Source organism: Aspergillus bombycis (assembly GCF_001792695.1).
Source record: "Aspergillus bombycis strain NRRL26010 chromosome Unknown contig00148, whole genome shotgun sequence".
Lineage (NCBI taxonomy): Eukaryota > Fungi > Ascomycota > Eurotiomycetes > Eurotiales > Aspergillaceae > Aspergillus > Aspergillus bombycis.
Window position 1 is genome coordinate 23,460 of NW_019170150.1, and position 26,140 is coordinate 49,599.

Sequence of the window (26,140 nt, forward strand, 5' to 3'; positions counted from 1 at the left end):
CCCCGCAGATAAGCGAAAGATGCCGGCTAGTCAGGTGGTGTGCGCGCTATACTTACACGGATTATGTAGCGGTATGCTGGGCCGTTTACCTAAATTCCACTCTTCTCCGCACAGAAAAGCACTACCACCTAACCGACAGTTCTACGTAACATCATGACCATACGGCAGTCTCCCTCGCCCTTTACGCTGGAATTTGACTCCCTAGTACAGAAGCAGTTGGAGAAATGGAAGGTGCCCGGCATTACAATCTCCGTGGTTCACGGCTCGAGCACTTATGCGAAAGTGCGTAAATGATTAAGCGGCCACATGAATTTGTACTGAGTGACATAGGCCTACGGCATTGCAGAATTCCCAGACCAAAAGATGACTGTTGATTCTCTATTCACCACGTGCAGCACCACCAAAGCATTCACTGCTGCTGCGGTATCCATGGTGATGGACGACAAAAAGGAGACCCCCTCACCTCTCAGATGGGATACGCCAATAGCATCCTTAATTCGAGGTGACTTTGTTTTGGCCGACGACAATGCCACAATGAGCACTACTCTGGAAGATGCTCTGTCACATCGGTCTGGCTTACCAGGTCATATATTTGCGATGACAGGCGCATATCCGGATGAAACGTTGCGCGAAGCGGTCCGGAAACTCAGACACCTTCCTCTGGCATATCTACCGCGAACAACATTCGACTATTGCAACCACATGTTTATGGTAGTCTCTCATGTCTTGGAGCAGATCACAGGTGAATCGCTGGGCGAGTTCCTGCAAAAGCGCGTCTGGAGCCCACTCAATATGAACGACACGTACTTTTCTGTCCAGGATGTCAAAAGGTGTCCATTAACTAGTCCAAAGCTAGTCCAAGGCTATACGTGGGTTCCAGAAAAGGGCTGCTATGTGGCCGAGCCACATATGAATTATGCACCCACGACTGGAACAGGGGCTATTGTTAGCAATGTTCTTGATTATGCAAAATGGTTGCGAGCCATGATATACAAAAAGGCGCCAGTATCGCCAGAAGGGCATACATCGATCATTCATCCCCGGACCGTCGTCTCCAAAGACGATGGGGATACTGTATACCCCCCTGCACCTTACCACCTGTACGCTCTGGGCTGGTTTGTGGACACTTATCAGGGTCAACAATTATACTGGCATAGCGGGAGCTGGGCTGGATTCGGGATCATGGTGGGCTTCATCCCTGAGAAGCAGTTTGGGTTTTCAATAATGGGGAATACTCAAAGGGCTAGAAACGCGCAGTTGGAGTTATATCTATACCTCATCGATACGTTACTGGGAGTGTCGGGTAGTGAGCGGGAACAGTTTGTCCAAGATATGACGAAGAGGATGTCCGACATCACGGAAAAAAGATCCGAAAGCATCTGCGAGACGAAGAAACGATTGTTCCCTTCGTTGCCGGCCAGGCCACTGCCCCATACCCTCCCATTGCATGCGTATACTGGAATCTACAGCCACCCGGGTTATGGCATCATTGCACTGAGGGTCGAAGATGGACAATTGCAGGCGGACCTAAGCGATCGGGTGGAAGCGATGACCATCCATTTGGAACATACCACGGGGGAATTTTTCGTGGCGATAATGTGTACAGCCAGTACGTCTGAGTGCGTCCGGGCTGAATTCTATGTCGACTCAGCTGGGACGGCACGGAAACTTGGGATGGAGTTAGAGCCAGCATTAGGGGGACAAAAAATTTGGTTTGGCCGCTGTGGATAATCAGTGATGTCTCCTTTACGAATTTACGAGTCGGATACTTTTCTTCATTGTGGGAATCCGATCGAGATCATATTGTTGGCGTAGGAGTGGGGAGCTGATCGCAGCGCTGGTGCCAGACATCTAACCGAGAGTTTGGAAGATCGACAGGATCCCCCATTAGGTTGCCTTATCCTGCCTAGCAGTGCCTAGATTTAGACAAATAGTGGGACGTATGCCTGGAGAGCGGTACCAATTCTGCCGCCGAGGGGGTTAAACTTTTAGTTGTTTGGAAATTTGATTTAAGGAAGCTTCGAACTGCTGGTGGAATTGGATGTGGTAGATGCATTCTATTTTCCTCTCTTATTCGTTTCTGGAGCTATAAATCCGTGGCTAACTTGAATACCACTTGTCTTTCTTTTGGGTATAATCGGGATCGAGTTTTGAGCTCTAGCAGCGAACATCATGGCAGCGACACATTTTCTTCCATCATTGCCGACGAAACACCAGGATCTCATTGGCTGGATCAACAAAAGTCAGGATACGCCGATTGCTCAGCTTCTTAAGCCGTACAATGAGTACGAAGCGGTCGTACGTAAGCTTTTTGCTCAGGAGCCGTCCCATCCTGCGCTACAGGACAATCACCTCAATATCGTACCGCTCTATGACACGAGTGGGAAGACCATTGTCCTAAGTCAGCCTCGAGATCCATGTTCAGAGTCACCCGACCTTCAGGAAAAATATATCATGCCCCTGAAGCCAGAATCTCGTAGGGCTTCTGGTGATCCTGCGGTGGTGTCGAGTTTAGAGGACTTTCGGAATAATTTCAACATCTTCTCAGAAGGATCTTTGAGTGACATGGACTGGAGCAATGTTGTCGTGGCAGGAAGTGCCGTGGTGACTTGCCTCATGCCAGTCCCGGAAGAGTACCGTGGCTCAAAGCGCGCCTTACGACAGTTCTACCATGACAAGTACGCACCGGCATCTGATGTCGACCTCTTCTTGTATGGCTTGACCGAAGAACGAGCAATCGAAAAGATAAAACAAATCGAAGACAAGGTAAAAAACGCCATTCTTTATGAGACGACAACCATACGAACCAAGAATACAATTACTATCGTCTCACAATACCCCACCCGCCACGTACAGATTGTCTTACGTATATACAAGTCTATCTCGGAGATCCTGACCGGATTCGATGTTGACTGTTCCTGTGCCGCTTTCGATGGCAAGCAAGTTTATGCTTCACCACGTGCCCTTTCTGCATATATCACCCAGACGAATACGATCGATTTGACTAGACGCTCGCCATCTTATGAGAATCGCCTTTCCAAATATTCACACCGAGGCTTTGAGATATTCTGTCCGCAGCTAGAGCGGAGCCGTATCGATCCAGTAAGGTTGCCCCTTTCCTAAGCGTGTGGCTCCTCTGTCTAACATGCTTCTAGACAATCTATGAGAGGAGCTTTTCAAGGACTGTTGGCCTAGCGCGTCTTCTAGTGCTAGAAAGGTTGCCGAAGTCATCCGATAGGGACGCTTACCTAGAGCAGAGACGAGAGGAGCGTGGCCGTCCGGCTCGACAACAGCAGATGCGAAGCCTCAGGTCACTACATGGTAACATTAAAAGTGACTGGGAAGATGAAACTCCTGAGTGGATGGAGGGGGATGAATATTCGGACTATCATACTATGGTGTGTTACACCTCCCCCCATAATATAGGGCTACTCTTGCTGACCCCACTGGAAGACGATTCCCTATGGGCCGAAGTTCCATGCCAAGAGGATTGAGCGACTGGTGTATACGAAGGACTTACTTCTTAATGCAGAATGGAACAGGCCAAAAGACAGGGACGTCAATTTGCATCGGCATCCGGCATTTTTTGGTAATGTGGAGGATGTAATTCACGACTGTTGTGGTTATTGTCCTGAACCCGTGACTCCGGAAGAAAAGGAAGTCGCAGAGAAAGAAGGCAAGAACTATATCTCTGGAGATATCTCCTTCATTAGAGATGATCCTGGACGCCAGGAAATTGGCAGCTTTAACCCTATTACAGAGACCGACTGGACAGGTTTGTGTTCCATGTTTCCGTTGAACTATTGTGGCATCTACTAATCGCCAAAGCAGAGATGGCATATGTAGGTAATACTGAGCAGCTATGCCAGGCTATAATCGACCATGATCTTGCTGCTGTCCAGGAGTGGCTTTCTCAAGAACAAAGTGATCCCAACAGTCGCGACTATACGGGACGGACCCCGCTACATCTGGCTTGTATGGCTTCAACACCAAAGATTGTACAATGCCTTGTCGATCACGGTGCGAGATTAATCTCTCGCTTGGCAGATGGCAGAACTGCTTTGCATATCGCAGCTGCTCGAGGCGATGTTGAGATCATTAGAATATTGCTCCATAAAAGCGAAGAAAATGAAGCCGAGGAGGATAAAAGGCAGGAGCTTTGCAAAGCAAAAGCAGCCCAATATAGTCAACATGGTGCTGACGAAGCGCGCAGTGAGCCAGATGACATTGAAACAGTTAGCATGGAAGTGGACGCAACCTCATACACTTCTGGATCATTTGTCAAAGTCCAAAGAGAAGGTGACGATGCTACCAGCACCGAAAGACTACCTGAAGATGAAAATGTGCAAGAACCAGATATCTATGATATAAATGCTGTGTCCTGGGACAGCCATACATCTCCTCTACACCTTGCCATACTCAATGGTCATGTTGACGTGGCGGAAGAACTCGTCGCGTCTTTCGGAGCTGACGTGTTGCTCCCAATAAAATTGCTGAACAGCCATAACAACAGCCCAAGAAGTGCGCTTCTAACACTAGTACTCACGCTTCAACTCCCTCTAGAAAATGCCAAAGCGATGGCCAAGAAGCTTCTACAGTTGGGTGCCTCGCCGGCCCAGGCTGACCTCAAATACAACACGCCATTACACTACATTGCTGCCTCAACATATGACGACCTTATTGATGTCTTCCTCGATCAGAACGAACCAGTCACACTGAAAGCGATTAACCATCTCGCCTTTGTTGGATATTCCTGGAACCCTGATGCCTACTCCGCGTTCATGACCGCAATCAATACGAAGAATCCAATCGGTGCATTGAAACTTCTCCAAGCTGGTGCTGAGCCCTCGATCGACTTTGAGAAGTTTGTGAAGTCTGGTCAGATACTGGACAGCATACGTACAAACTCATCAGAAAGGAATCGTGAAATTTTCAGACACAACTTTACGCAGCCCGTTATCCTAGCTGTTCAGAAAGAATTACCAGAAGTGGCTCTAGAGCTAGTGACTCGTGGCGTTGATCCGAACACGTTATCGCCAGACGGATATAAAGTGGAGGATGATGACTACGTGCGAGATAGTCTCCATGGTAAATCTCTCCTGGACTGTGTCCGTGACAAGATCAAAGAATTGCAGCAATACCAAGGCGAAGTGGTTGAATTAACTGCGCCACGGCCACTTGAGCCTGATTCCTTCTACCTGAATGATTTTGAAGCTAACACATATCAATTGTGGACGGCGGAGCGGGAATTGAGCAAGGCAAAGAAATCATACGAGAAAAGGCTGAAAGCATATGAACAAGAAATCAGTGATTTTCAGAACAGGAAAGGGGTCGAGTCGAAGCTGCACGCGATACGGGACCTAGTTGAACAATACGAAAAGCTAGAAACTGCTCTGTTCGAGAAAGGCGCCAAGACGTTTACGGAATTGTTTCCCAATTTTGAAACACCGGTTGATGACGATGGGTCATTATTGCCAAACAGGAACCGTGATGACCCATTCGAACTGGAATTTACATTCAACGTCTCTGATCTCACCGATGAAAAGAAGGGTGGATATATCAAACTGTGAGTATCCTAGTAACCTGTCCCTTGGCATTGACTGACGACTAATATCGTAAAGCTTTGAGGCAGCTTGGCGTGGTGACTTAGACACCATTAAGTCTCTCACACTGGCCATGTGGGGCGAGGGCAATGAACAGCCTCCCTTGCGAATTGCTATAAAAGACTCTAATAGACTCTCGCCATTTTCAATCGCAGCAGTTCGGGGTCATCTGGACGTGGCGAAAGCAATCTTGAAGATTGTTCAAGCACAGTATAAAGACAAGGAGCCTAGTGGCCACGAGAGGTTTGAGATAGGCAGTGATTGCAGTGGTGAAGACTTGGAGGATAGCGGCAATCTTCGCATCTACAGCGAGATTGTTGATGATAAGTTCACCATAGACGATATAGGTGAAGTGGCCACGCAGGTGGAGAGCCATATTACTCCACTTGAGGTACTAAAGTGGTATTGCCCAAAGTCCGAATGGTTCACCAGCCGTGAAGTCAAGGCTAAATTTCGCGAGAGCCCCTTTGGCAAGCCATCTGATCTTTTCGAGTATGCCATTTGGATGGACAATGTCAAGTTGCTTATCTTCTTACTTGAAATTGGAGAAGAACTGTCTTCCATGGACACCAGTTCTGAGTTCACCGCTTTCGGAGTGGCGAATAAAACGGTTCATCTAGCTATAGCAGAGGGTCGACTCCGCTGCCTTGAAGAACTTATCAGGAGAACAGGAGCGGACCTCCCCTTGGATGCTCTTGTCCAGGAAAGCGGCGTTCAGGTTCATGAAAAGCCAAAATACTACCAAGGGCTCTCTATCCATGGAAAGAAGAGAGCAGACTGGGCAGCTGCTGGGCGCGGACAACTGCGCCATCATGCGAATAAAAGCTCGCCCTTACTTGTTTCTGCTGTGCTGGGTAGTCTGAAGAGCACTGAATGGTACATGAGTACTGCTCCGAGCAGATATTATCTCGAGTTTTCCGGGACCCATGAGCAGGACCATAGGCTGAAGCTCCTAGCAAAGTCAACCGGTGGCATTGAGAAGTGTCTCATGAGCTGGCTCAACGCAAAAAGTATGTACTCTTTGTTTATTTATATATCTCTGAATGCTGACATATGTTACGACAGACAATCTGGTCTTGCATTGCGCCATTCTCTCTACGCCGACGTTGGAATCCCGGCACCTTGTCGAGTATCTTGTTCGGGAGGTTCCAGAATGCCTCGAGACTAGGTCCGCAGGAAGATACACCCCATTAGCCCTTGCGTACTCCCTGAATAGAGCAAATTATGCCGATATTCTCATAAAAGCAGGTGCAAGCCAGACAGTTCGGGATAGCAGAGGCAACAACCTCATACATCTGTTGCTGTGTGGAATTGATGGCAACACTTCAGGAAAGCCAGGCAATATAGAGAAACTTCTTGGCTTGCTTGATCCTCGAGTGATTCCTTCGTTACTACTGGAGCGTTCGTCAGATGAACCGGGATCTGTCACCCCATTTTCCCGCTGGCTGCATCACGCCTATTTTAACGGATCCGACGCAGATAGGCTGATTGATATCGCACGCATTCTTCTTCAGTTTGCTGAGAGCACGGGACAGAAACACTTGGAACTACTTGATGGCACAGGCAATACACCTGTGCACTACGCAGTGAAACACGAGCTCGTTCGGATTCTCGAGCTGATGATGGATCGTCGTCCTGACTTGCTCTATCGTGAGAATGCCACTGGAAGCACACCGCTAGAGCTTGAAGAGGACGCTTGGACACTTAGAGCAACCTCGGACCCACCTAGCTTTCGAGCTCGCGATCGATCTTGGAACGGCCGCTGGATAATGGATGCAAACATGGTTGATGTGGATCCAGAGTCCTTCCTTCCCGACTCATGTCCACCGGAGAAGAGCTTACGCGACGTATGCCGTGAAAGGGCTAGCGGCCGACCGGAAAAGCGGAAGCTAGTCACTTTAAATGAAGCGAACGAGGTGGCAAAGCGACTGGCCGCACAGAAGTCCAGTCGATGGGGACAACGTCAGGGTCAGGGGTTCACAGAAACGGATCAAGTGGCGAGATGGTATGGTCGATCTGATCGAGACGACGAGCTGACCGACGTCATGGAAACTTAAGATGCTGCTTACAGGGAAGTGCATGAAGGTTTAATCTTATGTTATCTTTCCTGTTGAAGGTGGACAGCGGGATATGGCCTCGGCATTTGTTAGTGTGAAATCGGCCAATAGAACCTGTTTACACGCTCGAAATATGAGCATGGTACCAAGTAATATAATTAGTGTCATTCATCAACCGCGAAAATCTCTGACCCCGCTAGACGAACGAGCCTAAGCCTAGAGCTAGGACATGTAGCTTTCAATTGGGGTGGCGGATATTTTTCCAGCTGGTCTAGCCTGCATTTCCGCCAGTTCACGTGGATGTGGCTTAGCGGAGGGTGGCTCCACCCCCGGATTCCCCCGCCGCTTCTCCTCCATTTCCCCAGACTTGTCCATCTGTATGTTCGGAGCACTCTCTTAGCTCTCTTGGCAGCCGACATAGTATGCGTCTATCATGCGCCAATGCGCGGGGGAAGACTGGAACGACATGAGCTTCGACTCAAGGTGGAGATACCATTGCGGAAAAGCATGGTGATCTATATATTCCAGGTATACTCGCCCTCAGCAAGGGACTGAAGCGCTAAAGTCCCTGTTATTCAGTAGACGCTTACTAGATATCTGGTCAACATGTCTGTTGCAAAGCAAATGGGGCACTCGTTGGATCTTCAAGATGACAAAATTCCTGATCCTAAGCACCAGGAGCAAGTGCCCGCAATTGTCACTATTGAGAATTTCCGGGTCTTGGGGTTGGACCCGGAGGATGAGGACTTTTATCTCAATTACCCCCCGGAGCGGAGGAAGATGGTTCGCCGCAAGGTTTGTATCCTCCCTACATGTTAGCGTAAACACCTGGATGCTAATTCCACTGTTCAGGTCGATATCCGTCTCGTGCCGATGCTCGCAGTGTTATATCTTATATCCCATCTTGATAGGGCAAACATCGGAAATGCAAAGATCGAAGGCATGATGGAGGATCTGAATCTCGATGGCATTCAATGGAACATCATACTGAGCATATTCTTTGTCCCATATGTCCTCCTCGGTGAGTTTCCGTTAGTTCGCCTTGGAGACGGTCGATCTAATTCTAGGCAGAGGTACCTAGTAACATGCTGCTCAAAACGTTTTCTCGGCCATCTGTGTATCTGGGAATCTTAATAGTTTCCTGGGGGATCATCATGACATTGACCGGGGTCGTCCAGAATTTTGCCGGGTTGATGGTGACCCGTGTTCTTCTTGGCGTTTTCGAGTATGCTTGCGGCCTACAAACCGTTGGACCAGATTTCATAGGCTGACTTCAAGCAGGGCAGGTTTCTTTCCCGGAGCAGTCTACCTCTGTACCCAGTGGTACATGCCGAAAGACTTATCTACTCGTCTTGCCTATTTCTACTGTGCTAGTGCCCTGTCTGGCGCGTTCTCAGGACTACTCGCGGCGGCCATCGCGAAGATGGACGGTGTTGGTGGATATGAAGGCTGGAGATGGATTTTCATCCTTGAGGGCTTGGTTACCGTGGTGCTGGGTGTGGCCTGTTTCTGGTTCCTCATTGATTCACCTTCGCTATCCGGTCGATGGTTAGAACCAGACGAAATTCGCTTCCTCGAGCTACAGAAATTCATCAAGGAAGGAGGACAGTTCAAAGAAGAGGAAAACGACCAGCAACAACGGTCACGGTGGAAGGATTTCCTCTCAGTGATGACAAATTGGCGAATGTATATCCTAGCATATATTTTGCTATGCCAGTCCGCCTGTTCATACGGTATGTTTCCTTAGCGTTTCGACTGACCAATATACTGATGAAAGATCAGGCAACAAATTTACCCTTCCCAGTATAACCGAAGCCATGGGGTTCAGCAGCACCAGTGCCCAGCTTATGACGGTTCCTCCCTATGTCGCCGGTGCCATTTCTGCCGTCTGCTTCTCCAGACTTTCGGATCGGTTTTACTGGCGAATGCCGTTTGTCGTGATTCCTCTCGTCCTGCTGACGGTCGGATACGGAATTATCATTTCATTCGATGGCAAGCTGGAAGAAAATGTCGGTCCTAGCTTCTTTGCCGTCATTCTGGCTATGATTGGTCTCTACCCTGTCCATCCGGCCACCACCTCTTGGACCTCTAACAATTTGACTCCGTCCAATCGACGCGCAATTGGTGTGGCGTTCAATATCTGCGTTGGCAATATTGGTGGTATTATCGGAAGTTATATGTATATGGACGACGAGAAGCCGAAGTACTATACTGGCTTTGGGCTGTCCATTGCGTTCGGAGGCTCGGCATTGATCCTTGCATTGATATTGGAAGCTTCGTTCTGGTGGGAGAACAAGAGGAGATCGAAGTTGTCGGAGTCGGAAGTAAGGGAGAAATATACGGAGGAGCAGTTGTTGAACATGGGCGACAAGTCACCTTTGTTCAAGTATACGCTGTAGGATATAGGTGATTATGATGATGAAATTATACAATGCATACTTCTGGGCATATATACACGTCCACAACTTTTATCCCACTATATTACGTACATGCCAGAGAAGAGTCCAACTCAAGGCTTCAAGGTGTCACAACAGCAACCTGGCCTTTTACTGGAATGTTTTGGTTCGTCTCTGTAGATGGGAATTCATTGACATTGACGCCGTTCCGGAACAGCAGACAATGTGTTGACCCACCGAAATGAAACATTCCAATCTCGTCTCCTTTCTTGACATGTTGACCTTCAGAGACGGTGATCTGGCAAGTCGAAACCTCGCACATTCCAATACCAAGGAACGCCATTAGTCCAATTGCAGGATTGTCACTTTCGATAAAAATCAATGCCCTCGTGGCAACCGCCGTAATGTACTCCTGGGCCGTGACTTCCCCAACTGAATCGATACCATGAGGGTGTGGATCTCCTAGACCTTCGAATAGCGGCTCGGAGTAATACGTCCCGTCAACAACATAGGCTTTCACAATCTTGCCGCTGACAGGCGCATGCCAGCGGTGATAGCTCAGCGCGCTGAGGAAAGCCTGATAGACAGTTCCGCCGACGAACTGTTCACCAAGGGAATCATGCGCCAGCATATCAAAGACCGAATACGGCTGACTCTTGATCCAGAAAACGTCTCTTCCCTTGACGTTACGAGCGACCTTGTACGGCTGCGACTCGCAGGCGTTGGCAATTACGTTGTCATCGTCTGGCGATGCAACAGGGCGAATACCAGGCCGGAAGACCCGAGTAAAGAAATCATCCCATGATTTGTACCCGTGGTATTTCTGAGGGGAGTCACAGACAAACATATCCTCGAAGGAGTAGTTCGTCTGTCCTACATTGGCGACTGAGACGAGGTTATTCTTCCCCGTTTCACCGAACCATCCGTATTGCGAATCATCTAGCACATGGGCTGACTCAGGGGACTGCAAGTACTCGCCCCAGGCGCTTAGTACCTTTTTGATCATGGCATTGATCTCTGGATCTAGAAACGCAGCGTACCCGCTGGGTGTGCCCATGGACCAGTCCAGCACTGCGTTAATGGGTAGCCCGACGAGACCGACGCGATGGGTAAAGTCACTCCATGAGGGCGCCGTCGTGAGGAGATGGTTCAGGACCTGGATCATATGTTTGTAGTCTCGGATCTGGGGACAGCCGGTTGGGTCTGTTGCGTAGACTCTGTTACGGGGGACCTCGGTGAACATAGCCTCTATAAGGAGGTAGATCCGTGTGTTGGTTTCAATGAGATGTTGGAATTCCTTCATCACTGGGTGAAGCTCGTGGTCGGCTTTGCTGTCGACGTGAGCAATTAGCCCGCCTAGCCATTCGTGGTGGCTGTCTAGGGTGGAGGGCATCCATTTTCCGAACCTGGTTTTGTTAGATTGGGAGGTCTAAGAGAGGAAATTGAAAGAAAGCCATACTTGTGAAGCCGAGGAGTGTGTTTCCCGTGCTTATGTGTCATGATTGTGATATTGGAATTGTATTTATTTATCGTGATTGAATGTAGTGGGTTCTTGAATTCATGATTGACATCTTGGCGATGGAGCGGCGTGTATTTATCCTGAGCTTGACAACTTTACATTTCGAGTAGTGACTGGCCGGTTGCATCATGATGATGCAGGGCTACTATAGCGCCATTCGTATGCTGCTTTGGTAGTGGAGCTGTGGATAGACATTGGTGAAGAAGGCACTTTATTGATAATAACAATGAATGATGTCATGGGAGGCACGTGGCAGTGAAGTGTTTATCTTATCACGATTCGCGGATTCTGGAATATGCACCTTCCTATTTCGTTGTCCGCTTCCAGTTTTCTCATATCGACATTTCTCCTACCTAATCTCTAATCTATCTTTTACTCCTAAATCAATCTAAAATTATTGGACTTTGCCGTTCATCAGAAGGCAGCTTTTATATAGAAGCACAGGTCATCCCCTTTCATAGCAAACCGTTGTCACCACGTGAATGCACCAGATCCCACAAGGATTCGATCCTGACTTGATTCTATTATATACTGTTTCCTTCATAACTCTTCTTCATCACTTCGACCATTGCAAATACTCCTACTCACAGACTAATAACCAGAGAGATACTCCTTGATGGCCGCGCACATCCGGTCTACCTGCGGTGGATTTTTGGCCCAAGAAAAGTGAGTATCGCCTGTAAGCGGGACCACTTGAACGGCAGTATCACTTGGCAGCAATTTATCCAGGTCGTTGAGTGGGGTTCCGTCGTAGTACTCATACAGACGACGCTGACTCTCCGATTCATACTGATCGTTCGTTTCCAGGGCCTTGAACAGCACGATGTGGTCCGTCGCAGATGGGAGACCTTCGAAATTTGCCGGATCGGGGCGGTAGATGTGGTGGATAGGGTCTAGGATCTTGGTGTCTCCCAATCCAATGCTGTGTGTCGCTCTATGTATATTGAAGTAGGTGTCGATAATACCAAGGAGGCCAATCTTTTCGCCCAATCCTGCCAGCCGCCGGGACATCTCCATTGCGAGGATTCCTCCAAAACTCCACCCAATGAAGTGGTACGGTCCCTGTGATTGAATGCTGCGTACGTGCTCAAGATACATTTCTGCCAACTCCTCGAATGTGCCCATGTGTTTGCTGTGCAAGTAGTAATTGTTAAAGGCAACCATGTTTGTCCTAGGTAGGTGTTTGACGATGTTGTTGAAGTAGCTTTCGGCACCTCCTTCGCCCGGAGGTAGCAGGAACAGCGTTGGGCCCTGTCGTGACGGCTCCAGGTACTCGAAGTATGGTGTGTACGTCTCCTCAGTTAATTGAGGATTCTCCGGGGATACAGAGGTTTGTTGTCTTGCTACGGCCCCGATGACCTTGTTCAATCCTTCTTCGATGTTTGAGATGAATTTCTCACTCTCCTCAAGGCCCCAAGCACTGTCCATGTCGACTCTTATAGTGCCATCAATACACACAGCTGTGACATCGACGGCAGAGGAGCTCTTATCCTTGTCCTCTGGGCTTGTTGTGAGTCCATACTCGAGTTTATTGTCGCCCACGGCAATTACCCACTCGTTTGGTTTTGATTGCTTCGGAGAGATGTGCCCCAGATAGTTGACAGTAATCTGAGGCAACGGGTGTCGACTATAGCCGTACAATGCTCCATACCCGATGCCTCTAGCAGGGACCTGCCTGAGCCGTTCATTTATAGCAACTACTCCATGAACTAGGTTCTCGGTATTGAGACGGGGGATCTCAAATGGATACATACTCGTGAACCAACCCATGGTGCGGCTGACATTCAGTGTCTGGTCAACATCTTCCTCGCGACCATGTCCCTCGATGGTGACCATACTCGGGCCCGTTGGAGAGATATTTTGGAGTGCCAATCCAACCGCACTCAGTAGAGAGTCGTACACGGAGATATCCTGCCGATTGTTGCCACCTTGGAGCAGCAAAGCTGTCATCTCAGCACTTAAACTCCTGGTCAGATGCACACGCGACCCGGTCGATGCCGGAAGCGCAGAGATGCTGGAAGCCGATTGCGCAATGAGCTCGTTCCAGTACTCTATTTCAGACGCTGACGCCTGGTAACTTTGGATCGCTTCAGACCACTGCCGGATACTGCTTCCCTTGCACCCCAGGCTCCCTTTCTGGTAGAGTATCTGCAAGTCACGGGCCATGATCTGCCAGCTAACGGTGTCGACGGCGAAGTGATGGATGGAGAACCATACTCGCGCGGATCGATCTTCGTACCCATACAGGTAGCCAATGGCACAGATCGGGCCGTCCTCGAGGTCAAAGCCTGACTGCCACTCGCGCAGTATCTGGTTAACGGCTGCAGGCCCGTCAACGTCCTTTGTGTTTAGCACCCGTAGCTGGACAGGAGAAGCGTCTTCAGCAAAGGACTGTACAAATCTATTGTTCTTGCGATTCAGTCGCGTACGGAAAGCATCGTGATACTGTTGCAATTCGTTGACGGCAGTTCTCAGGGCAGCAATATCCAGCTCAGGAGTTCGGAGGTAGAAGGTATGATTCCAATAGCTCCAATGCTGCAGCGGCTTAGACAGGAACCAGTTCTGAATCGGCAGTAAGGGCGCTTCGCCAACCACCAGTCCTTGTTCGCTACGGAACTGGGCGACAGCATCCGGATCTGTGTCCTTCATGAAGACGTGGTCATTGAGGGCTCGAATCGTACGATACTCAAAGATGTCTCGAACAGTGACCTTCCGACCGATCTGATTGTGGATCTGTGCCACAAGGTGCAATGACATTATGCTGTCACCACCTAGTTTGAAGAGGTCATCGTCGATTCCGCATCGTTCTATACCCAGCACTGATGCCCACAACTTACATACTTTAGACTCTAGTATGTTCCTTGGCGGACTGTATGATAACAGCGCTGATGTGTTGTCAATTTCAGGCAGTCTCTTGATGTCAAGCTTTCCGTTAATAGTCACAGGAAGTGTACCCTCTAGACGGCAGAGATCGCTCGGCACCATGTATGCTGGAAGCCTCGCTTTCATGAATGTGAGAATGTTAGTTTCCAGTACTGTTTCGTTGTCCGCGATATAGTAGCCGACTAGGGACTGCGCGATCCGTGAATAGGCATCTTCCTGGTCATATTTGGCGACAATCACACACTCCCGAACACCAGGACTAGAGGCAAGAACGTTCTGCACTTCGGAAAGCTCAATACGGTATCCTCTCATCTTGACCTGCAGATCGCCTCTTCCTAGGTATTCGAGTTGTGGCTGCTGTTGATGGCTGACCCGGCATCGAAGCAGGTCGCCGGTCTTGTAAAGTCGCGAGAATCGCCCAGCGGTGAGGTCCTCCTCGCTCCGGAAAGGGTTGGGAAGGAACCGCTGATCTGTTAGAACAGGTTCGTTGAGATAACCACGTGCCACGCAGTCACCAGCCAGGTAAAGCTCTCCTACTGCGTCGAACGGGACGGGCTGAAGCGCCTTGTTGAGCAAATACGCTCGGGTGCCGGGAAGCACATCGCGTATAGCATTCTCAAAACTCGAATTCGCAGTGAATTCCGTGATGATGTTGTACACCGTGGTCTCAGTGATACCGTAGGCATTGTAGATCGTACCTCCAAATCTGCGGCGCATTTTCTCGTATTGCGTGGCATGAAACACCTCACCTGCTGCAGTTATGACCTGCAAGTGATGCAGTTGTGCCACATCGATCTGTTGCAGCAAGGATGGAGTTCCACTTAAATACGAGAGGCCGTGAGTGTTGGCCATCTTGTAGAACTCTTCATCGACGACGAACTCTGCCGGAGGAACGATCAACTTGTGTCCGCTTAGCACCGATAGCACAATTTGTTCGATAGAGAAATCAAAGACATAATTAGAAAGGAAAAGTACGGAATGATGCTTGGCGCAGCCACTGCCAAAATACCGTTCCCTGAGGGCATCACGCAACAATAGAACACCCTTTTGCTCCACTAGAACGCCCTTGGGCTTACCGGAAGTGCCCGAAGTATAGATTATATACGCCAGATTGTCTAGCCCGGCAACGGCAGGCAAGTCGGCAGGTAACTGTTGGTCGATCTCGGTTACGACGGCGGGCGAGTCGATTGATATCACTTTTGCGCCCAGGTATTCACATTTAACGGCATGGTGGGAGTGCACAAGAACAGTCTTCGCCTGAGTCTCCTCCAGTATCAGCTTGACGCGCTCCTTCGGGTAAGTTGGGTCCAAGGGCACATATGCTGCACCGGCCTTCCATATCGCCAGAATGCAAACAATTGTCTCGATGCTCTTGTCCAGTATCAGAGCTACTCGCCCTTCAGCCCCAATGGAGGAGACAGATTGTAAGTATCGCGTTAACTGGTTAGCCCGCTTGTTGAGATCGGCATAGCTGAGTGCTTTATCTCCTTGAACAACGGCAATCTTCTCCAAGGCCAGTGAAACTTCGTGCTCGAAGGCCTGGCTTAGCGATGCTGCGTTCTGCTTCTTAGCAGGCATTGCAAGAGGGGATTGCGCCAATGGTAGGTGTGCATCGCCATTCTCTTGCGGACGAACCAACAACAACTGCGTATCCTCCTTGATTCCTTCTGAACCTAGCGTCGATAGCTGGTGAATGAGGTATTCGTAGGTACGCAAAAGACCCTCAATCGTGGTCTTATTGAACAGGCTGGTGGCGTAGTTGAACGTCACCCTCAATCCCGACTCCAGTTCGGTGATCGTTGCATTCAGATCGAACTTCGCAACTGAAGCGAGGGGCTGAACCGGGCGGTGTTGAGTAAATTGTAATACCCCCTCATCTTGCGACCCAGTGTCATGCTCTTGGTCTGGACGGGCTTCAAAGTTGAAAACGGTTTGTACCAATGGATGCCGGCTAGAATCATTAACCACCTGCAACAGCTTCGTCACCTCCTGGAACGACATGTCTTGGTGTAATTGTGCTTGCACCAGCTCTTTCATTACCCTTGCGATGAGGTCGCGAATGCCACACTGAGACACATCTACTCTAAGCACGACGAGATTCACGAAGAATCCAATGATGGACTGGAATTGCGGGTGTGTTCGGTGGCTGATTGGGATACCCACTGCGATATCTGTCTGGTTCGCGTACGAGGCAAGCATCACGTAATACGCGGATAGCAGGACCACATACAGACTTGACTTGCAATGTTTTGCAACCTCTCTCAGGCTCTGTGTTTCCTTTTGACTCAGTTCAATACTGAGATCGTCGCCCTCATAGTTGAAACGCCCCGGTCGTGGACGGTCCGTGATCAGCTGTAATGACTCTAAACCACTGAGCTTTTGCAACCAAAAGTCGGATAGGCTACTGCGGTTGGCTGAAAGCTGCCGGCGATGGTATTGGGCATAATCCTTGTACTGTACTTTCAGCGTGGGCAAAGTCGCTGCACTCTTTGTTTTGTGGAGGACCGCGTACAAGGCTTGAAGTTCTCGCTCAAACACACTTAACGACCATGCATCAAAGCTGGTATGGTGGAACGTCACAATGAGATATAAGCCGCCTGATTCGTGTCTAAGTATACGGGCTTGCCAAGGCAATTCATCACCCAGGCAGAAAACGTGCTGGGATAGAGTGGCCATCTCTTGGTCCAATTGCTCCATGGCTTGGATTATGCCCACCCTGATGGAAAATATGCGCTGGGCGCCTCGGGGCTCAATATTCTCTGAAAATAGGTGCCAGTTTTGTCGTCCTTGACCAGCAACGTTCTCAACGCCTCGTGACGAGCAAGGATTCCACGCAGTGCCTGCTCGAGATACGAGGCGTCAACCGAGCCAGGAAATTTATAAGCGGTGTCGATGTTGTATGCATTACTGCCATTCTCAAACTCGTGAATGAAGAGAAGCCGCTCTTGGGCGCAGGAAACGGGAATCATCTGCCCCTCATTGTATTCCAGAGGTGTGATTTCATTCACATCCGCAGCATTGTTTACGATCAGGTGTGCTAGGTTCTCAACCGTTCGGTGACGGAAAAGATTGCTGACTGAGATTGCTCGATTAAAGGCCTCATGAACCATAAATGAAAGCTTCGTGCTCTTCAGACTGTCACCTCCCAGACTGAAGAAATCGCTATAAATTCCAATCTCCTCTGGGCGGACCTCAAGCAGCTCCGCCCAAATGTCACACAGGGTGCGTTCGACTTCATTGCGCGGCGCCACCACGTCGATCTCGCTCTCTTCTTCAGCGGGAGGTAAGGCCTTGGTGTTTAACTTTCCACTGGGAGAGACGGGGAGTTTGCTGATTGGTATGAGGCGAGATGGTACCATGTAGCCAGGCAATCGAGACTGCATGAAGCGCCGAATAGCGGCTGACGACAGCGTTGCATCAGCAACGTAGTAGCCAACGAGGAATTTCTGTCCTCCTTCTTTGCGGTCCTTTGCAATCACCACAGACTGTTTGATCTCAGGGTATGACGACAGGATGGCCTCGATTTCACCCAGTTCGATGCGCAATCCGCGAATCTTGACCTGGAAGTCATTACGGCCCAGGTACTCAATCTCCCCGCTACTCCCTGGGATCCAACGTACTAGATCGCCTGTCTTGTAGAGGCGGGAGTTTCGGCCTGTTTTCCTTTCCTCTTCCGTCTGAAATGGATTGGGTATGAATCGCTCCGCGGTCACATCTGGGCGATTGTGATAACCTCGTGCGACACCTTGACCACCTAGGTAGAGCTCACCAACAGCCCCGATAGGAACGCGCTTCATGTCGTCGTTCAGCACATAGCTCGTGCTATTATGGACCTGTTGACCGATACTCTTGTCTGTGCGCCGCTCTGGGAACGGATAGAGACGTTTATGGGTGGTGATGGAGACTTCCGTCGGGCCGTAGCCGTTGATGACGAGGCCATGGAAAGTTTCGCGAATCTTGTCGAAGACCGGTTCGCTAAACGCCTCTCCGACGCAGTCTACACGGCGGAGATGGCTCTTAAACCGGTTGAACTCGTACATCGAAACCACAGATGGGGTACCAGACAGGTAGGTCACTCGGTTCTTCTCAATGTATTGATAGAGTCGGTCTTTGTCTCCACGCATTTCATCATTGAGGACCAGTAGGGTTTGGCCATTGAGAATGGCGTCGGTCAGCTGCTCCACAAAATGGTCGAATACGTAGTTGGAAAAAGAGAGTATCACCTCATCGTCCGTACTCCGCAAGTTAAATATCTTAGACAGCGACACCTGCAGATTGACCACTCCATGATGCTCCAATGCGACACCCTTGGGCCGGCCCGTCGTGCCAGATGTATAGATGATATAGGCCAGGTCTGTGTTCCGACTTACCGGTGAAGGGTTTGCTGTACTGTACTTTGGATCTGGCGTGGCTGTCAGGTCGGAGGGATAAAGAAGCGTTTCTGGTGCAGCCATTCCCTTGACGCGAGGCAGATAGCAGGAGTCCGCAATGACAGCGATGGCCCGGGTGTCCTGAATGATATATTGGATACGGTCATCAGGATATCCAGGGTCAATTGGAACATATGCACCTCCGCTTTTCCACACGGCCAAAATGCTGGCGACCATATGCTCGCTCTTGTCCATTATGAGGGCAATGACTTCGTTGGGCTTCGGGCTGACGTCGGACCTTAGTTGGTGTGCCATGCGGTTCGCCCGCTCATTCAACTCGCGATAGGTTAAGGCCTGCTCCTCGTAGATGACCGCTGTTTTCTCGGGCTTCTTAATCGCTTCCATCTCGAACATCTCATGCAGCGTGGTGTCGGGAAACTCTGCTTCCGTAGCATTCCACGCAGCGAGTTGTGCCAGTTGGGCAGATGAGAGGTACTCCAGACTGCGGACAGGTTCATTCAAGCCTTGCGCAACCCGCATCAAAGTGTCCTGGATCATACGAAGTAGCTCGGAGATGGTCACCTCCTCAAACAGCTCACTGGCGTAGCAGATGGACAGAGTGATTCCGCCAGTAGCCTCAACTTCACGCGCGATGACAGCCAGCGGGTAGTCCAGCTTCTCTGTACCTCCTTGGATTGAATATCGCAGTTGGCTTTGGTGCTGTAGAACCCGTGACTTGTCCAGGTTCGGGTAGTTCTCCAGCACGAATAGAGAGTCGAATAATCCATGCTTCAAGTCGTTTTTGCGGAGATTGCCCAGTTCCGCATTGCCGCGGCTATTCATCGCGTTTACTTTAGCCTGCACATCCTCAATGGCCTCCATGATAGTCTTGTCTTTGTATGCCGAATGATCGATTACCAGCGGCAGCGTATTGATATAAAGCCCAACGGATCGTTCAATTCCGCTAATGGGCAGGTTTCTTCCAGAGATGGTCGTGCCGGTGATTGTATGGCTGCCGCCCCCATAAGCGTGAAGCACGGCGTGCCAAACAAACTGGAGGATCGAATGCAAGGTAATGCCTTGGGTGGAGCAGGTCTGACGGAGTTCTCCTAGCCATTCATCTCCGGCGAGTGCCACTGTCAGCTGTTTCTGGTCCTGTACCTGGTCATAGTCCGCCAGTTGGACTTTGTACCGACTACGCTCATTCAACAAGGCATTCATATCGCACCGCTCGGCGATCTGCCCAACCACTCCGGCCCAATAATCGAGATGATCCTCACGGTGAGCTTGGAGATACCGTTGGGTGCGAGCGTAAGGGTCATCTGCAAGCGGGACAATATTGTCCCCATGGAGCAATTGCAGATAGGTTTCATGGACTTTCTCGAACAGAAGCGGCAGGCTCCAACCATCAAGGATTGCATGGTGACAGCTAAAGAGACAAGTGAAACGATTCTCGCTGTATTGTATCAGATAGATGCGGAATAGCCTCCCGGCATCTAGTTTGTATGACTCCTCGCGGTCTTGGTGCTGCAAGTCGACCAATTTCTGATCCTCAACAGCACCCGTAGGCACATTGGCAAAGTGGAAGAAACGCCAGTCCAACAGTTGGTCCTGATCTATCACTTGTGAAACTTCCTTTGCCCACTTGAAACGAAGCCTCAGTGCCGGGTAGACCTGTTGAGTGTGCTTCCAGGCCCTCTGGAACAGATCTGGGGACAACTTGATATCATATCGCAGGACAGACTGCATTATATAGGCATCGGAGTGTTCCATGTTTTTAAGATAATGATAGACAAACCCCTGCTGAAGACTGTTTGCCATATAAACATTATCAGTGGCTGCGTCTCCCTGCGCAGCAGATTCGCTCCCATAGCGTCCATCGGATGCCTCATGTTGCTTGCTCTGCAGAAGATACGCCATGCGCTCCAGTGTTCTTGTTGCGAAGACATCCTCGACAGAAATACTTACCGAGAGTCGCTCTCGGATGCGCGCAATGAGTTGGATGCAGGTGATGCTGTGCCCTCCGAGACGGAAGAAGTTATCGTTGCGAGAGATCGATCCGTGGCGGGCTTCCAATACGTCGGCCCAGATTTCTCCGAGAGCAGATTCCATGTCGCTCCTGAGATCGGAACGAATCTCGGAGGATTTGGAAATATCGACGCTGGCAGGGCGCGCAGGTCCGCCTTTCCGTTCACGTTTACTGGGATCTGCGACAGCTCTACCAGCCGCGTCGGGATCATGTATCGAGGTAGTTTCTTCTCCAAGAAAGACAGCAAATCCGTCTCGGATACCGAGGTGTTGTCGCAGACATAGTAACCCACGAGGTGCTCGTTCGTGGTTTCCTCAGTACCTTTCCGGAGCTTTTTAGACACTACCAAACTTGTCCGGACGCCGGGGTACTGAGCCAACGTTGCCTCAATCTCACCGGGCTCAATTCGGATGCCTCGCAACTTGATCTGGAAATCTGCGCGTCCCAGATATTCAACCTCGCCGTTCGGAAGCCAGCGCGCCAGGTCTCCAGTCTTGTACATTAAGCTGTTGACTCCGAGCTGCTTCTCACGCTTCGTCTGGAAGGGATTGGGGATGAACCGTGTCGGTGTGAGATCAGGGCGGTTGAGGTATCCCTTTGAAATACCCAACCCTCCAATGTGTAACTCGCCCGTGGCCCCAATGGGAACACGCTTGAGGGCAGGATTAAGGATATAGCACTTGACGTTGCGCACGGGTCTTCCCAAACTCGTGTCGTTGCGAGTCGACTCGGGCTCAAAGACCTTGAGGGCTGTTACGAAGGCTGATTCAGTGAATCCATACTCATTCAGAATGCGGTTCTTGAATCGTTTGCGTAGAGCCAGATACCGGGCTTCTGTTAAGTTTTCACCCACCAGAATCATTCGCTTGAGGGACGGGCAGTCGGAAAAGTTGTATTCTTGTAGAACAGAGGCAGTACCATTGAGGTAGGTAATGTTGTGTCTGCGAATGAAGGGAAGGATTTTGTCCGCGTCATACTTTTCTGCATCATTGATAATGGCGAGGAGATGGCCGTTTACTAATGCCATGAGCATTTGGCGAACGAATGGCTCGAACACGTAGGCTGAGAACAGCAGAATCGCTTCGTGGTGTTGCCCAGTCACCCCATAACGGGCAGACAGGTCGGTGATACTGTTGACTACGTTCGTGTGTTGTTTAAAGATACCCTTGGGGAACCCCGTGGTTCCAGAGGTATATGTCACGTAGGCTAGTTGCCTGCTCGTGAGGCGTAGCTCATCCAAGTTGTGCGATGGAATGCTCGAGCTATCCTGACCAAGGAATTCGAGCAATGGCTCCAAAGGAATAATGCAGAGTTTCCTGTCGCTGACGATCTGTCGCTCAAGCCTCTCGGCGTGTCGATTACTGGTGATGATGACCTGTGCCTCGGTGTCATCCAGCACAAATCGGACTCGCTCATCTGGATACGTTGGGTCAATGGGTACATAGCTGCGCCAGACTTCCACACGCCCAGAATGGTAACAATAAGCTTTTCACTCTTATCGAGGAACAATGCGACAATTTGCTCGGGCTGGATGCCTGTTGAGTGAAGATAACGTGCGAGACGGTTTGCCTGGGTGTTGAGCTCGCCGTAGGTGATCTGTCGCTCCTCGCAAACCACGGCGACCTTGTCCTTGTGGCGTTGAGCCCCCTCTTCAATTAGATGATGCAGCCGCTTGGATGCTGGGTACTCTCCATCCGTGTTGTTCCATTCCTCCAGCTGCTGCTGCTGCTCTAATGACAGTAGTTCAATATCAGTAACTAGCGTCGCTCCTCCTGTCGCTGCTTTAGCGAGCAAGATGTTAAGGGCATCTGTGAAATTGCATATTGTCTCCTCATCGAAAAGACAGTCGGAGAAGCGCAGAGTCAGCTGGAGTCCTGTCTCACCCTCATCTACCATCACTGCTAAGGGAAAATCAAATGATGGAAGAGCAGCACCGTCTGCGTCGGCAAAGATGACGAGTAAGTCAAATAGCCCTAAGCCCACGAGATCTGACGCTCTTTCGATCGTGTGTGTGAACGGCTTCTTCGAACTGCGCACCGCTTCAATACTCTCAACGGCCTGTGCCACGGAGCATCCCTCTCTGTTCTCATGGCTGACGAATGTGGGCGACACCGCCCATGATGGTTGAGAATCTTGGGGATTCTCCTCAAGGTGTAGAGAGGCGGTAATAGTTTGTGATCCATTACCAAACCCTTTCAGCATCTGGTGTATGGCGAAAAGAATAACGGATCTTACGCTGACACGGCGTTCAACACAAAGCTCTTGCAACGCGGAGTGTACCTCGCTAGGGACCGTCATGAAGCGCTGCCGGTACACAGTGCTCGCATCACCGAATCCCGTCGATGCCAGCTGATATCTCGTGGGGTTGGTTGCTAGACCGCTCACGTCGCAGCGCTCGGTGACCTGGCTCACTAAATCCTTCCATTGCTCGACACCCCCGGGGAAACGGATGTGGATCCTGCCTTCCATCACATTCCCATTGTGAGGGCTGATGTTGCCATTGCTGGGTTTCACCATGCCATTGTCAACATTCGCACCCCCATCGGCCCCGGAGTCCGTGGTCCTCGATAAGCCTATCGATCCTGAACTGATTTCGCTTCCGGGCTGCAATAGCGTCATGTTGGTCGTTGACAAGGGTAATGATACAATAGTAGTTTAAGAAGACGCCATAAAAGACGATTTAGGCGCCATACAGGAAATACTTTATATTGGGCCTGCTACGTCCATCTCCCGCTGCGAAGGTATCTTCTCTGCCTGGCCCATTTCCAACCAAAAGCGCCTGTGCTACTTTAGACGTCCCTCCGAGACAGGATGGAGAATTCCCGTGTATTATGGTCCACAGGAGACCAGATGCTATTTGCTCCTTTGCCGTTAAGTATCCCCACGTTGCAGCGGAAGATCGCCCCACAGAGCCACAGGAACAGTCCCGCGCCGTCATGCCACAGAGGGTGGGACGCATAGTCGAGACTACGACCGGCTCTGATTGCAGGAACCGCAAAGAATGAGAAGGGTCCATATTTTGTTCCAATGGATCTTGGGTAGCTGTCGTTGAGCCAAATGAGATAATAATTTAACACGCAACGACGAGATCCAAAGCGGTTCCGACATGTGAATGCGGGCTGTTGCACCTCGGGGCATCGTCGTTGTTGGATATACCTTTCTTTCGCCTTTGAGGCTTGGCAGGTCCACCAGATTCAACGACTGTTGTGTTACCCGAACATCCCCGGTCCCGTTTCTATTATAGTGCCTGCGTCCCTGATACTAAGGAATCGATGCCTGTCGGACGATCGATCATTGGTCGGATTGTGCCGTCTACAGATGTCGCGATGCAGGTTGGCCAAGTACCCAGACCAGCAAAAGACTCTCTGACCTCGTTATCGGGCTAACAGATTATGTTGACTACCGCGGAACCCATCAAGCGATGAAACCTTGGGGATTATGCATAGGGGTTTAAGGTGGACTCGGCGTAAACCACCTTCCGTGGCCCTTTCAGGTGGAGAGGAAGAGATGGCGTCGTCTTCTTTACGACTGTACTCGTCACTCATAGTTCTATGAAGGAAAACTCACCTTCTTTCCCTCTCGTTCTACCTCTCTTCGTCACCGCTGTGGCTAACGAAATCTTACCGTCCTTTTCCTGCACAATATGTCTTCTGCTCCGAAGGCGAATGTCCCCAAAATCGATGTGTCACCTTTGTTTGGTGACAATATGGAGGAGAAGTTGAAGGTCGCGCGCGCGATTGATGCTGCCTCGCGCGACACCGGCTTCTTCTACGCGGTCAACCATGGAATCGATGTGAATCGACTTTCAGAGAAGACCAAGGAGTTCCACATGTCCATTACAGATGAAGAAAAATGGGACCTTGCTATTCGCGCCTACAACAAGGAGCACCAGGACCAGATCCGGGCTGGGTACTACTTATCTGTTCCAGGCAAAAAGGCTGTGGAATCCTTCTGTTATCTGAATCCTAATTTCAAGAGCGACCACCCTCGCATCCAATCGAAGACGCCTACTCACGAGGTCAACGTGTGGCCCGACGAGACGAAGCACCCGGCTTCCGCGACTTCGCCGAGCAGTACTACTGGGATGTGTTTGGGCTCTCGGCAGCCTTGCTGCGAGGCTATGCGTTGGCACTAGGCAAGGAGGAGGACTTCTTCAGCCGCCACTTCAAGAAGGACGACGCTCTCTCGTCTGTCGTTCTCATCCGTTACCCATTTTTGGACCCTTACCCACCCGCCGCCATTAAGACAGCAGCAGATGGCACCAAATTGAGTTTTGAATGGCATGAAGATGTGTCGCTCATCACCGTCCTATACCAATCCAACGTGCAGAACCTGCAAGTGGAGACTCCTCAAGGGTACCTTGACATCGAGGCGGACGACACCGGCTACCTGATCAACTGCGGCAGCTACATGGCACACATCACCAATAACTACTACCCCGCCCCCATTCACCGGGTCAAATGGGTGAACGAGGAGCGCCAATCGCTTCCATTTTTTGTCAATCTGGGCTTTGACGAGACGGTCCAGCCGTGGGACCCTCTTGACCCCAACGGAAAGACCAACAAGGAGCCAGTCTCCTACGGCCAGTATCTGCAGAACGGCTGGTTAGTCTGATCAACAAGAACGGCCAGACCTAGCGCAGGGGGGCTAGCCGAAGTGTACCTAGTCATCAATTGATTGCCCTTATGCAGAAATGCGCACATCTTTCGTATTCGTGCAACATAGTTTATGCTGCAGCCGATGGCCCCATCCCGTAGAAGACCATCAACTGCCAGCCTGTCCTTCCTGTCTTGTAAAAAACGATGCTGCCAAGAGGTTACCTAATATATTGGTTTCTTCAGCTCCAGTGTGCCGAAGCCATCCCCTTGGCATTTGCCACTGCGTGCTTCATGATGACTTTTTGTTTGCTGAATTTACCTCCACAGCTTTACATACGCCGAGATGCGAGGTCCCGGTCCACGTCGAATAAGGGAATCAGAGCAATTCAACAGCTTCTGATTGGTGTTGAGCGTAGCCAGGATGCAACCCTTGACAAAAGTCTGCAGAACGCTAAACATGCGGCTGGTGGAAAGTGGATTGATATCTCGTGTTGGACTCCACCTGGCTCCAATGGCTGCCCCGGTTGGGTCCAAGCGATCAGGTAATTTGCCCGGGGCCATCTTAGTCTACCGATGTTTGAAAGGCTATCTCAGGCAAGGCCATTCAAGGCCTGTGCACAACCCTCATGCTACTACTCCGGAGTAGTATGTTTTCCACTCGATTCAATATTGGGGCCGTGGGTGG

General features: G+C 50.3%; 6 protein-coding genes across 6 annotated transcripts; 4 read left to right on the top strand and 2 right to left on the bottom strand.

Moving 5' to 3' along the window:
* Nucleotides 1-153: 153 nt before the first annotated feature.
* Nucleotides 154-1,731, top strand: ABOM_011234 (uncharacterized protein; the record flags this gene model as incomplete). The annotated part of the gene is made up of 2 exons (XM_022538362.1): nucleotides 154-282; nucleotides 331-1,731. 2 exons carry the CDS (start codon nucleotides 154-156, stop codon nucleotides 1,729-1,731), a joined length of 1,530 nt encoding a protein of 509 aa, XP_022384069.1.
* A 441-nt stretch (nucleotides 1,732-2,172) lies between these two features.
* ABOM_011235 (ankyrin repeat protein) lies at nucleotides 2,173-7,660 on the top strand (the record flags this gene model as incomplete). The annotated part of the gene is made up of 6 exons (XM_022538363.1): nucleotides 2,173-3,102; nucleotides 3,156-3,398; nucleotides 3,454-3,775; nucleotides 3,832-5,566; nucleotides 5,622-6,613; nucleotides 6,669-7,660. The coding sequence occupies 6 exons, from the start codon at nucleotides 2,173-2,175 to the stop codon at nucleotides 7,658-7,660; spliced, it is 5,214 nt and encodes a 1,737-aa protein (XP_022384070.1).
* A 606-nt stretch (nucleotides 7,661-8,266) lies between these two features.
* Nucleotides 8,267-10,059, top strand: ABOM_011236 (MFS transporter; the record flags this gene model as incomplete). Its single annotated transcript, XM_022538364.1, has 5 exons — nucleotides 8,267-8,455; nucleotides 8,513-8,681; nucleotides 8,732-8,885; nucleotides 8,942-9,393; nucleotides 9,443-10,059. 5 exons carry the CDS (start codon nucleotides 8,267-8,269, stop codon nucleotides 10,057-10,059), a joined length of 1,581 nt encoding a protein of 526 aa, XP_022384067.1.
* Nucleotides 10,060-10,177: 118 nt separating this feature from the next.
* Nucleotides 10,178-11,556, bottom strand: ABOM_011237 (phosphatidylserine decarboxylase family protein; the record flags this gene model as incomplete). The annotated part of the gene is made up of 2 exons (XM_022538365.1): nucleotides 10,178-11,462; nucleotides 11,516-11,556. The coding sequence occupies 2 exons, from the start codon at nucleotides 11,554-11,556 to the stop codon at nucleotides 10,178-10,180; spliced, it is 1,326 nt and encodes a 441-aa protein (XP_022384068.1).
* Nucleotides 11,557-12,166: 610 nt separating this feature from the next.
* ABOM_011238 (N-(5-amino-5-carboxypentanoyl)-L-cysteinyl-D-valine synthase) lies at nucleotides 12,167-23,476 on the bottom strand (the record flags this gene model as incomplete). Its single annotated transcript, XM_022538366.1, has 5 exons — nucleotides 12,167-14,382; nucleotides 14,446-17,018; nucleotides 17,174-21,035; nucleotides 21,209-22,232; nucleotides 22,322-23,476. 5 exons carry the CDS (start codon nucleotides 23,474-23,476, stop codon nucleotides 12,167-12,169), a joined length of 10,830 nt encoding a protein of 3,609 aa, XP_022384061.1.
* A 1,024-nt stretch (nucleotides 23,477-24,500) lies between these two features.
* ABOM_011239 (isopenicillin N synthase) lies at nucleotides 24,501-25,471 on the top strand (the record flags this gene model as incomplete). Its single annotated transcript, XM_022538367.1, has 2 exons — nucleotides 24,501-24,930; nucleotides 24,993-25,471. 2 exons carry the CDS (start codon nucleotides 24,501-24,503, stop codon nucleotides 25,469-25,471), a joined length of 909 nt encoding a protein of 302 aa, XP_022384062.1.
* Nucleotides 25,472-26,140: the final 669 nt, after the last annotated feature.